The sequence below is a fragment of the Callithrix jacchus genome, chromosome 11 (genome assembly GCF_049354715.1).
Source record: "Callithrix jacchus isolate 240 chromosome 11, calJac240_pri, whole genome shotgun sequence".
NCBI lineage: Eukaryota > Metazoa > Chordata > Mammalia > Primates > Cebidae > Callithrix > Callithrix jacchus.
In genome coordinates, this window is record NC_133512.1 from 36462302 (window position 1) to 36476656 (window position 14355).

Sequence of the window (14355 nt, forward strand, 5' to 3'; positions counted from 1 at the left end):
GTAGTGCTGGTGAGGCACTAGAAGGCTGTGTAATTGAGGCATGATCCCATCTCCTAAATCTTCATGTGTAAAGAGAATTTAATAAGCTCATGAAAACAAGAAGGAGCAGAACTGTCTGCATCTGGGCTAAAAAAAGATGAAGAGAGAAGACCCACAGACATTCAGACAAGAGGAGACTACCAAGGAGCATTCTTGGCAATTTTCAGAAAATCAGTACATGAATCAGTTACATAAATCTCCATAAGAAAGGATGGCCTCAAATGACATATGGGTTTCAGCAAATAAAAAGAATTTGACTAAAAGCCACATAAAATATGGCTGGGGATCTAAGAAGAAAGAACTGAGCTACTCTATCATGGCCTTAGAGATGGAGCAGGTCAGGAAACAGACATCTGAACATATAGAACTGGGACCCAAGGCCCATGTGGCAGGAGGACTGAATGAGAGGTTTTCTAGAAGGCAGAAATATCCAGATGTATCTACTAATAGCCTGGGAACTTCTACAACAGGGTCACAGTCCAAGAGGCTAGATAGTCCTTGGCAGATTGAAAATGTTCCTATGGACAAGACAGCTAGCTGAGCAAAATATTCTAAAACCTGGGCAGCACAGGTAGGCCAGATAAGACTGCCCTGTTGATAAAAATGTTACAAAGAGGACTAGAATTGTACTGCATGTTATACTTATTTCTCAAATTAAGCCATCAAACCTAAGTGCCAGTTGTGTTTTGCTTTTTGGAGTGTGGCATCATGTTGAGAAGTGTTTAGATTTCAAATATAACTTCAAAGATCTTGGCCCAAGTTACTGGAAGAACATAAAGGTATAAGCTGTTGGGATGAGACAACTAGCAAAGGAAGAGTTGGAGGACTAAGGTTTTGATTGTGGATATATTACATATGAGAAGCCCGGGAGACCTCCAGTAGAGTCTTGCGATGCCCCAAGCAGGTGTTTAGGTCAGTCTAGAGATGAGGGGAAAGAAGGCCTGCACATCTGGCGGTCAGCAGCATAGAAAGAGCTTTTAAAAGCCCTGGTACAAGATGAAATCAACAAGGCAAGAAAATATAGAGAAAATAAGTCCAAAGACTGAGGCCTGTGGTGTCTAACATGAACTGGCCAGAAAATAACAATAAAACATAACAGCAAACACTGACACAGTGCTTACAATGTGGTAGGCATTTGTCCAGGTACCTGGCATTTAATCATCACAGTAATCTACACAGCAGGTCCTCTTCTTTCCCCCATTTTATAGATGGGAAGAAACCAGCAATGAAGCAGCTGTGAGGGGACAGAGATGTAGGGAGGTGGTGTCCTGCAACCCACATGAACAAAGTGTATCACGCAGTAGATAGTGACCAACTGCATCAGATGCTGCCAGAGGTCAAGAAAGATGAGGACTGAAAACTGATCAATGGAATGAGCATCTTCGAAGTCTTTTGGGTTTTTTGGAGAAAGGGTCTTGCTCTGTCTCCCAGGCTGGAGCACAGTGGCACAAACACAGCTCACTGCAGCCTTGACCTCCTGGCCTCAAGCAATCCTCATGCCTCAGCCTCCCAAATAACTGGGACTAAACATGCTGCCATGCCCGGCTAATATTTTAAATTTATTTATTTTGTAGGCACCAGGTCTTGCTACGTTGCCCAGTTTGGTATTGAACTTCTGCGCTCAAACAATCCTCCCACCTCAAACTCTCAATGTGCTGCGATTACAAGCATGAGCCACTGTGTCTGGCCGATCCCAGAAGCTGTTTTTTAAGTGATTAAAGTAACGTAATATACATGTGTTGTATTCATCACTTAGAAACCACTAACAAAAATGGGAGACTATCCAATTCCCCCAAATGGACTAGACTCTTCCCTTTATCTATCTCATAAGACAGGGAGAGGTAGCAATAGACAGTGGAGGGGAGGTTAGTTGCATTATTCCATGTTTTTCTTTCTGTTTATAACAAGGGAAAACCCACATGCCACTCACCTCTTTTTCCTGTTTCTGATGGCATCATGAATAATTTTCACTTGTACCGCCACCACTGACAGAACTTCCACAGAGATTCGATTGAACTCATCAAAGCAGCCCCAAGCTCCTGTTTGCACCAATCCCTTATAGATATTTCCTATGGACTAAATAATAAAGTGAGGCACTTGGAATTTAACAGAAGGGGTTTTTAAGCTATTATAATGAATAATTCCCAACCAGGAATAATGCTAGAGAGTACACAGTTCTACACATGACTTTATGACTGACTTACTTTGTAGTCCATTTGCTCTGAACAGTTGAATACATAAACCATCATGCCAAGGGCACGACCTAGGTCCTTAGTGGTCTCTGTTTTTCCAGTCCCAGCTGGGCCAGCAGGAGCCCCACTCATGGTTAGATGAAGTGATTGAGTTAAAGTAATGTAACACCTTTAAGCAACAGAAAACAGAAATATCACGGTCTACTATGAGATTTCCATACAACATCAGAGGCAATAAATTTTTTTTAAAGTTTAAGAAGCTCTAGAGTGTGATAGTAGCACAAAATAACAAAATACTGATATACTTCTGATCTGTTCATGGCAAGAATGAATCCGAACATTTTGTATCACATTTATTTTTAGGCTAGCTGTCTAAAAATACTAGAAAAGAATGTATTTCCTTGTCTATTGATCTCATTTCCTACGAATTGTGTATTTGAATACAACACTTGATTTGTGATGCTAATAGATTTCAGGTATTTCCAGGTAAAGATACTATTAATATGGCAGACAACATCTCAAACTATTGTTTATAAAGGAAAAGTAGTTTAATGCAGTTAACCTGCTTTAAAAGTAGTTTAGAGCAGCTTAATGCAGCAGATGTTTAATTGATTCATCAGTCTTGAATGATGAATGAATTAAACATCTGCTGCATCAAACTGCTACTTAATATATGTATAATTTATATAAATACATAGTATACAAATAATATATACCTATTTCAATATATAAAGCAAATATAAAAAGATAATTTATTATATTTAAATGTATTTTAGAAAATTCTTTTGAATGTGTGCTACATGCACTTAGATTACCACAACATTATTTTACATGAAAGACTGAGAGGTTCTTAGAAAATCATGAAACAAGAATACGTAATAAAAGAAGACAAGACAAATAGCAAGGACCTCAAATGGCTGTATTCTTTATCTGGGGTTTCCTGAGGTTCATAAATTGTGTTCATCTTCGTCAGACAGCAGGTCTAGTGAAATGATACATATATGAAGGTCAGGAGACCAGAGACTAATGTCTCCTTTGCCAATCATCAGATGCTCATCTTAAATAAGTCTTCTGACATCAACGTACCTCAGTTTTCTCCTCCCTTAAATGAGGTTAATTGTAGGATTATATTCAGAAGGCCAAAGGTAAATGCCTTAAAAAATTGAAAGTGCTATGCAAATACAAGCAATTAATTATGAAAACAGAAGGTATTTCTGTATTTTATATCCATTGCATGTTTAAGCATATCTTACAATGAAAGAGTGAAAAGGCTCCCAGACTAGGAATCAGAGCATTTCTTGCAGTAGCGATTTTCACCTTATAATTTTCTCTGGTGGTTCCAAGTTTTGGGTAGGAATATGGCCTCCAACGTTTACAGACTGCATTTCCCACCTGGTTTCCAGTCAGGAGTTGCCAAGTGACCAAATCAATGGTATAGTGCAGAAATGATGAGTGCCATTCCTGGGACACTCCTTGCAGATATTTGACCTACACTCTCTTTTCATCCTCTCTACTGGCTAAAACACAAGTGGAAACCATGTTTGGCATGTGGGCCACCTGCCAGCCTGTACTGCTGACCCTGTACTCTCCTCTGGACTATGAGACACCCACTTCTGTGTTATTTAAGCCATTGTGTTTTGGAATTTCTTTTCTTTTTTTTTTTTTTTTTGAGACAGAGTTTTGCTCTTGTTACCCAGGCTGGAGTGCAATGGCACGATCTTGGCTCACCACAACCTCCGCCTCCTGGGTTCAGGCAATTCTCCTGCCTCAACCTTCTGAGTAGCTGTGATTACAGGCACGCACCACCATGCCCAGCTAATTTTTTGTATTTTTAGTGGAGACAGGGTTTCACCATGTTGACCAGGATGGTCTCGATCTCTTGACCTTGTGATCCACCTGCCTCGGCCTCCCAAAGTGCTGGGATTACAGGTGTGAGCCACCACACCCAGCCCATGTTTTGGAATTTCTAACAGCAGCTTTACCTTTACCCTCCTAACCAACACACCTGAGTTCCAGTACAAGTTGATCAGGTACGAGCTAGTTGATTTCAGTCTTTGAACCTGTTTACATATGGGAGGAGACACTGTCTCCCTTGCCTACCTCACAAAGGGATCGTCAGCATCAAATGAATATAATGCTAGAATTTGAAAGGCATCATTTTGTTAATGGAAACCATTAGTAAGTAATTCAAAGAATGAAATGGAAATGGAAACACTTTATCCAACACAATTCACAGTATAAAAATGAACATTCCTCTTCCTTTTAGCTCCCAAAATACCCACACAGTGACTCTTCTAATTTAGAAGTTAATAAACTATTCCGCCTCACATAATGATAAACTTTAAAATGTCTCTTCCCTTTTTCTCCTATACCCTGGGCCTTCCTTTCTTCTCTGTCGACAATGGCATGCATACAGTAGACTCCTCACCTCTGCAGTTTGGACTATTCTCAAGTGACTTCTTCAAGCGACAAATTGTAATCCCTCTCATTGAAAGCAGTGCATAAATTAATGAAGACAGTGAATGTTGATGTTTAGTGAGAGACAAGTTAGAACTGAATTAGACATAATTATAGAAATGATACAATACACAAGTGTTGTGATTATGAGCAGATTTATATGTATAAGAACAACCACAAATGTATCCTGACAATCCTACCAGCCTCTCAGGACTACCATAGCAAACCAGTTTTATAGACTTATAGTTGAAACTGCCTACATTTTGGTGAAAGTGGATAATTGGGCATACTGCTATGAGTTTGAGGTGTGATTTCCGTTTCATGAATGTCAAAGATTAAATGTGCTGTCTCCCATTAAACAGGTCAGCAGAGATTGGAATACTAACAAAGAAATTCATGTCAATGTGACATAGTCTTACCTCCACAATATTCTGACTATGTATATATTTACTTGGAGTCAAGTGGAAATGAACTATTGATAACAGTAACCTCTTGCCCTGTTGAAACACTTGAACCAAGTATTTCAAATACCTGTATTTGAAATACCTGAAATACACACTGGCTTTCCTTCTATCCCTGGCACTCGCCAAGTGTATTCCCACCTTGGAAACTTTGTCCTCGCTGTTGCCTCTAACTTTCTGCCCCAGGATCTGTGCCTAACTGGTTCTTCATGTTTTGGTCCCACCTCAAGCTCTCTATAATCTATAATAGACACTCCCTTTGAGACAATTTTAAATATATTGACATTTTTTATTTCTTCATAGCATATATTACAGCCTAAATAACAGTGTTCATTAATTTATTTCTTGTTTCTCTGTTTCCCTACTAGAAAGTAATCTCTGTGACAGCAGGAACCCTGTCTGTTCCACACTGGAATAGTACTTAGCAGAGGTACTATTAATGATTTGTTGAATCATTTAATGAATGCTATGTTCTACCCTTTCCTTTCTTTTCACTGTATACAATTCCTCAAATATGAATTTGAACACAGGCAATTCCTAGTTATTTTTACGCTTTGAATGTAAGAATACTGGGAGGGTGGAAGGAGGTGGTGATAGATCCTGATACCAGATGTCAGTTGTAGATAACTGGGCAGAATAAAAAATGCCTCCTTGAGCCCTATTAATCCACTCATGATTTCATCATCGGTGCATTGTATAGCGTCTGTAATTCTGTTTCTCTAATTTAATTCTCTTTACCTTTTCCTGATTAAAGTCAACATTCCCTATCTTACTTTATTAGTTAATTTACATACCACTCTCACGTAGCTCATTGTTTGTTTATCATTTCTCCTCATTTCTTCCTTTTCATTCTCACACATCTCTGCTCATGCTAGGGGACTGTTTTGGATGGGTTTCTCCCACCTGGATGGAAACTTACAGTTGTTACCTGTCAGTTAGAGGAGTGATCACTAGTCGAGGACTGTTTCCTAAGTATTCATAGAAGTACTGGAACCGGGCATCACAAATATTAACAAAGCAGTGCTTCTGTGTATCCTCCCACTGGTGACGAAGCTGAGACAGCCATGTAAAAGCTTGGGGACTGACAACCTAAAAGCATTGCATAATCATCATATACAGGACACTGGTAGTTTTGGAGCAAAAATTTGTTAATCTAATTAACTCTACTGGTTCACATTTTATTGATAAAATTTTCACAAATAGGAAATCTCTTACTATTGCCAATTGTAACTGCACATACATGGTTAAATAGTAAGAAATACACATGTAATAAGTTCTCATTTTAAACTGGCTTTTATTTAAAAACAATATGAATTTCTTCAAGCAATGCTTTTTTCTCCCCTTTCATGAATCATCCCAGGGGATTAGATAAATTTTGTAACTTCATACTCCTATCACTGAAGTCAGATGGAAAAACACACCATCTGTATGAAAATGGCATATAATCCATAACTTCTGCACCTCAGAACTACACTTTTAACCAAGTTCATTCTAAAACCAATCTGCTTTTAGTGCAGAGATTTTTCTGCTTCATTTTTAATCACATCAAATAACAGTATTTTTCATTGCTATTCTTTCCCATCTACTCAATCCTGACCATTCATCTTCCTGTTAAAAATCCCTGTCTTTTTCAAGGTATATGTGACCTGCGGATTTCTTGAGAATCAGTGGAACTTACCAAAATTACTGTATACTAACTTGTCTGACGACTACATAGGTTTCGGCACTGCATAATCATGTATATCAGATGGTTGGGAATTAGACAAAGTATCTCTTTTAGTACAAAATAAAGGACATATTTTAAATCAGAATTTATCCTACTGCAAATCATCAGACTGATAAAACAGAATAAAACATGTAGGAAGATAAGAGGCTCTATTAAAGGAGTAGTTAGTTATCAACAGTTCATTATCAAAATGAGAACACATGGTAAGTGATGTTTTGCAAGGAAAAGTTCTGGACTAGCAATTAAAGAATATTGCTCACTAGTGGTCCTGAAGATGGATCAAGGAATATTAATATGTTTATGGCTTACATGAAGAAGCATTTTCTTGCACTTTATAAAAGGAATTAAAATTCACTTTGTTTTTAATAAACTGAGAGAAAAAAAGAAAAAGCACAGAAACATTTCACAATACATCCAGGCATTCGAACTGTGAAAGGAACTGCCTGTTTTAGTGCTACCAAACGAGTGCAGTCCAGAAGACAAGCATGCTCCTGACTTCTGGAAATCGGAAAGTATTTTGGAAAGAAGGATGAGAAAATTCTCCTTTCACATTAAACACTTCCAGCACTTAAAGACACACAGACTTTTTAAAGTATTTAAAACAAAAGTTAATGTACTACAAGATTTAGAAAATAACTTCTTCCAAGAAAATAAATTAGCTGTTCAAGGAATAGACAAAGGATTACCCAAGTGACAACCTAAAATTATGACCAACATCTCTCTCTTCAAGGAGAAATGTATCAAAGGCACACAGACATGATTTAAATTACATACACAAAATCTTACTGCTATTGGCCGTGTAAGTCACAGAGGTGAGGCTCACAGACCAATGACCCAATATGGTCATGCACAGAGAGATGAACACAGTAATTTCTCATGGTTCTTTCATTACAGTAAAAATTTTTTTGCTGGTCTGATGTTCCTAACTTGGCAAACTCTTTGGGATATCACTTGGAATAACTCTCATCAGGATAATATATTGGCTAATCAAAATCAAATGTGCCCCAAATAACCACAACTTTTGAGGACTAATTAAAACATACAAACTTAAAAAAAACAGTGACTTTCTTGGAACTACCCTGGCAATAAACACCACTTTAAGGCAACGATAATGAATACATAAAATTTCTACAAACGACTTGCCTTCTGAGAAATAAGTTTGGCCACCACGTCTCTGGCATGGACATCTATGGTACAAATTGTCATGATCTTCTGTCTGTCTCCTGGTGGAAGTTCTCCCAGCAAAAGTGTAATTAGTGTATTCAGCTGAGAAATCTAGAAGGAATTGTTTTTTATAAAGGAGGGAAGGGTTACAAATACAGCATTTAATTCTTCATATTTGTAAAGTGTCATTGAGTTTACAAAACAATTTCTTTCTTTCTTTGAGACAGAGTCTCACTCTGTCACCCAGGCTAGAGTGCACTGGCATGATTTTGGCTCACTGTAACCACTGCCTCCTGGGTCCAAGCAATTCTCCTGTCTCAGCCTCCCGAGTAGCTGAGATTACAGGCACCCGCCACCACAACGAACTGATTCTTTTATTTTTAGTAGGGACAGGATTTCACCATTTTGGCCAGGCTGGTCTTGAACTCCTGACCTGAAGTGTTCTGCTCACCTAGGCCTCCCAAAGTGCTGGGATAATAGGCATGAGCCACCGCACCTGGCCACAAAACAATTTCAAATCTGTTACCGCAGCTGGTTCTCAAAGAACCTTGGTGTAGAAATGACAATATTATTACCCCCTCACACAGATGAAGGACAAGAGAACCTGTGAATAATGACAAAGCTGGGGCAGACACAGGGTTTCCTGGCTGCACTGAACTGACCCTCTACCCTAATGATAACCTGGTCCACAATATTGCTGGAATAGAAATCACTACAACTCTTAAAAGGCCAAATTAGACTAACTTTCAAAAACTATATCAAGAGCTAAATGACAAATTATATTTTTCTTTAGAAAAGTATTTGCCTAACAATGTGTGTGTGTTTTTTTAAATACACGATAGTGATGATTACTGAAAAAGTACTTAAAATGTAGAGCTGAAGAATATCCTCCTTTATTCTGATTCACATCTCTACTGTTTAGGTCCATCAAACTTGTAAGACAAATACTTTCAAACTGCTGGTCTTTTTTCATACAATGGAAAGGAATAAAATGAAATGACGTGACTGACAATTCATTGAAGTGAATGGAATAGAAAACACAGCGTTACAGGTAGTACGTGTATATACTGTTTCAAGCTGTTTTATTTCCGTTTTGACTACATACATAAACATGTGAACCTGGAGCTGAGAGAAAATATTTCTTACGGTAAATTGTGGTCAGAGAGGTTTGAAAGATGCTGTCTGTATTAGGTTGTCATTTTGTTACTATGGTTATTTACACAAAAAGATTTCTGCCTTACTCAAGCCTTATTTACAAAAACAGTATTTCTGCCTTATTCTAGGTATCGTACTGTGAAACAATACCATCCTTTTTTCTCTTCAGCTCTGCAAAGGACAGTCAATGACAAACTGCTAGCACCTGAGAAAGCTGGCAGTAAGTGTATAAGCCAGATCACCAGACTCAAACCTTTGTAGTCTACTGTCAAACACAGGTTCCCTATTGTACTATTATCACGCGCTGGAAAATGCAAAATCCTGCAAACTTCTCTGAGATTGCCACGCAGCTGGAGGCTGGAGAAAGTCATACAGCTGGAATAAGAAGGGAAAAGAAAGGCAGGAAGAGATAACCATAACATGTGCAATTTACATGAAACGAGAAGACAGAAGGTTTCAGGCACTGACTAAACATTGCTGATTTCATGGCACTTAATCTTAAGACAATCTGTTATCTGAACTTGCAGGTAAGAAAATTGAGTCACAGCTTTATTAACCACTTTGCCAATCCAGGGAGGGGAATCTCAAATCCCAACAGTCTGACTTCAGGGTTTTCACATAAACCCCCTCCAGTGTCCACAAGACCTACCCATCCCTTCAGGTCTGAAAAATTGTAGCTGTGTAAGAAGCATTCAGGACAGACTTAAAGTCAAACACAAAGGAAAAAAAGAAATAAAAATATTAATACACATTCCTCTAGACATTCAGGATACACAACAGCTTTATAAGCATTTGCTCTATTTCCCCTACACCCTGGCATTAAGGCATGACTGAAAAATAAAAATTGTACACATTTAAGGTGATATTTTGATATATGTATACACTGTGAATCTATTACCCCAACCAAGCTAATTGACATATCAATCAGCTCACCTACATGTCTTTAAGTGAGAATACTTGATATTTACTCTCTGAGCAAATTTCAAATATGTACTACATTATTAACTATAGTTGCCATATGTTACATCTTTAGAACTTACTCATGCTATAACTGAAAGTTTGTACCTTTTCACCAGGAGTATCTTCCCTTCTCCCCACTCCCTATCCTCTGGTAACTACCATTCTACAGTTATTATGTGTTAGACTTTTTTTTAATCCACTTATAAGTGAGCTCTTGCAGTATTTGTATTTCTGTTTAGCTTATTTCACATAGAATAATGTCCTTCAGATTCATCCAGGGTGTCACTAATTGTAGGGTTCCTTTATTGTAAAGGCTAACTCATATTCCTCTGTATGTGTGTGCATGAGTGTTAGTGTGTGTGTCTACACATTTTCTTTATCCATCTATCAGTGAAGACTTGGGTTTATTCCACATCTTGGCTATTGTGAATAAAGCTGCAATACACATAGGAATGCACATATCTTGTCAAGATAGTGATTTTATTTCCTTTACCTATATACCCAGAAATGAGATGGTTGGATCATATGGTAATTCTATTTTTAATATTTTGAGGACTATTCATACTGTTTTCCATAATGGCTATACTACTTTCTACCACCCGCCAAGGAGGTAAAAGATCTGTAAACCGAAAATTAAAAAACTTCAATGAAAAAAATTAAAGACACAAATAAATGAAATGATCCCATGCCCTTGGATTAGAAGAATTTATATTTGTTAAAAATCTCTGCACTGCCCACAGTTCTCTATAGACTCAATGCAAGTGCATCAAGACCAATGGAACAGAATAGAGAGTTCAAAAATAAATTTTTCAACTTATTTTCAGCATAGGCACCAAAAACACAAAGTAAAGAAAGGATAGACTCTTAAATAAATGATGTTAACAGAAAACTGGGTATCAAATGCAAAAGAACAAAACTGGACCCTTACACTATACACAAAAATCAACTTAAAGACTTAAAAAAAAAAAACTATACAAAAAAAACCCCTAAAGAATTGCACTTGTAATTCTAGCTAAGTCTCTTATCAAAGACTTAAAGATAAGACATGAAACTGTAAAACTCCTATAAAAAAACATGTGGGAAAATCTTCATGACTTTGGTCTTGACAATAATGTTTTAGACACCATAAGTACTTGACACCATAAGTATAGATGACGAAAGCAAAAATAAACAAGTGAACTATATCAAACTGAAAGGTTTCCATACAACAAATGAAAAAATCAACAAAATGAAGCCTATGAAATGGAAGAAAATGTATACAAACAAATCTGATAAGGAGTTAATATCTAAAATATATAAGGAACTCATACAACTCAATGGCAACAAAATAAATAACCTGATTAGCAACAGGCAAAGGACCAGAAAAGACATTTTCCCAAAGAAAACAAATGGCCCACTAGTATATGAAAAGATGCTCAACATCACTAATCATTAGAAAAATCAAAACTGCAATGAGCTATCACCTCACACACATTAGAGTGGCCATTATGAAAAAGTCAAAAGATAACAAGTGTTGGCAATGATGTGCCTTAACCTACTACAAGAGCGACATCAAAGATCACTGATCACCGGCCGGGAATGATAGCTCATGCCTGTAATCCCAGCACTTTGGGAGCCTGAGGTGGGTGGATCACTTGAGGCCAGGAATTCAAGAGCAGCCTGGTCAACAGGGTGAAACCCCATCTCTACTAAAAATACAAAACATATTAGCCAGGTGTAGTGATGTGCAGTTGTAATTCCAGCTACACAGGAGGCTGAGACAGGAGAATCACTTGAATCCAAGAGGTATAGGTTGCAGTAAGCTGAGATTGCACCAGTGCACTCCAGCCTGGGTGACAAAGTGAGATTCTGTTTAAAAAAAAATAAAAAAAGATCACTGATCACAGATCACCATGACAGATACAATAAAAAATTTAAATATTGCAAGAATTACCAAAATGTGACACAAAGACAAAAAGTGAGCACATGTTGTTTGAATGTTAATGCTCAGTATAGGGTTACCACCAATCTTTAATTTGTAAAGAAAAAAAAAGGCAGTAACCGCAAGGCACGATAAAGCAAATCACAGTAAAATGAGATATACCTGTATTTTAATACATTTCATCTTTAAAAATTAGTTAAATGTTTAAAAAGCAGATGTGATTATTGTTTTATGTCTAATGTGCTCACCATCCCCTAGATTTTATGTTCCACAAAGGCAAGGACAGTGACGATCTTATTCAGTGCCTTATCCCAGAGCCACTGAAGAACTGTCAGAGTGTGGGTGCTTAATGTGTATCTGCTGAATAGATGAACTAATTAATATACACGTCAGTGAGTAAAGAGGTGTTTAGGCCTTGGATATTTTCTCATCTGGGTCAAGATCCAGGCTTTGCAGTATCCAATCTTAAACCATTACCAGTATTTGGTTTTAAAAAAAGTTGATTGTAACAAAAGTAATAATACCATATGCCTTATAAGAACATTTATAATTTTAAGTGCATTCGCATGCATAGTCTTGTCTGAGCCTCCCAACAACCTGTGATTTCTGCATTCCTCATTTTTCACAGAACTGCAGTCAAATGGAAGATGATTAAAAACACAGCTTGTCAACATAATCTACACAGCATCGTATGTTGGAAATCTTATATTGTGCATCAAGATTAAACATTCTCTGATGATACTCTTTTTTAAGTAATAAAATTCTGTACCCATAGTTATGTAATGTCTGTATTATTTGGGCAGTGGCAACAGGTAGCAATCATTATGGTCAATAATGTAGTCACATCCAAGTTTACGGTCTGTGATGTAGAAAACATTCCTTGGCAGCTTTAAGAAAATATATCCTATTGTGTAATCAGTACATATTCTTGCCACTAATCGCAGTAGTGTTACAGGATTTTCTACTGGATCAAGCATGCATGCCCGCCTCAAGTCTAGCTACATCCCTTTGAAACTCAAGTGGCTGTTTTCCTGGTACATGTTGACTTCATTAGAGTGCAAGTACAGCATGTACCTTGAGCTAGAAATAAGCGCGTATTAGAGTAAAACCCAAACTTTTGTTCCCGGAACACAAAGTTTTCCATAGGCTCATGCCGATCCTTTCCTGTCTCACTTCACTGTCCATGCTGGCCTTCTCTTTGTTCTGCTCTCACAGCTGCTTTGAGCCCTCAGCAACCATTTCATCTGCCTGGAGTCATCTTCCCTCTAATCTTTGTATGATTAGCTTCCTCTCATTACTCAAATTTTAGTTCTAATTTACCTCCTCAAATTGGCCTTCTTTGGCCATTCTAATTACTATTTCCCCTATCTATTGATTGTTTACATTTTATTTTCTTTATGGAATGTATGAATATCCTATCCATCATTTATTTATTTGTTTGTCTCCTTCACCCTAAACTCTAAAGGAGCAAGGCCCACATCTGTCTTATTCTGTGCTGTGTTCCCATACTTAGCATAGTGGCCACCATCAAGCGTGTGTCCAATTCAACACTCACCGTATGAATTGATGAAGGGAGAAATGAACAAATAAATGATGGGAGCAATACACACCAGAACAACAGTTTTTTGCTCTCTCATGCACTCATTTGTGCAAATGTGGTTCTTGTTTCCAGACCTTACAGGACAAGAAGGAATGCAGATAAATAATGATAACTGTTTTGCTAGGGCAAGTAAAAAGTACGCGGATATCACACGGAAATAGGGCCTTGCCTGACCTAGGGCTTAGAAAGGCACTTTAGAGGAATTTATACTAAGACCTAAAGAATGAGCAGGATTTAGGTTGAGAAGAATTTAGGGGTTGGCCAACAGGGAGGCAGTGTTTTGGCCACAGGAAGCAGCCTGTGGAAAGGCCCTGAATGGAGTGGGTGGCTCTGGGGAAGAACTGAGAGGTCACCAATGGCAGGATGGGACAGCAGAGGTGAGACAGGTGTGTAAGGATGCTGCAGAGGAAAGCAAGTGCCCAAGATGAGTTAGGACAATGAGATGGTGCTTAAGGGTCTAGGAGGTGGGGTGATAATGAGATTCGTGTTATTATATGATTTCTCTGGCTATAGTGTTAAAATGAATTGGAGGGAAGCAAGACTGACAGAAAAAAAAGACCTGAAAGGAGAAAGCTACAGTCATTTAGAAGAGAGAAGAAAGTGGCTTGGTTTAAGATATTATCAAAGCAGCTAGAGAAGGCTGTGAGAACGGGGATCTTCAGAATAGCTGAAGAGGTTTG

The 14355-nt window shown here is 37.9% G+C and overlaps 1 protein-coding gene across 1 annotated transcript in view; it reads right to left on the reverse strand.

Moving 5' to 3' along the window:
• Nucleotides 1-14355, reverse strand: part of DNAH11 (dynein axonemal heavy chain 11) — a 426042-nt gene that overhangs the window by 211992 nt on the left and 199695 nt on the right. Inside the window, exons 31-34 of the mRNA XM_035253682.3 lie at nt 8019-8150; nt 6078-6238; nt 2244-2400; nt 1970-2115 (exon numbers count right to left, since the gene is read on the reverse strand). Of these exons, the coding sequence (XP_035109573.3) occupies nt 1970-2115; nt 2244-2400; nt 6078-6238; nt 8019-8150 (596 nt within the window). The remainder of the gene's footprint in view (nt 1-1969; nt 2116-2243; nt 2401-6077; nt 6239-8018; nt 8151-14355) is intronic.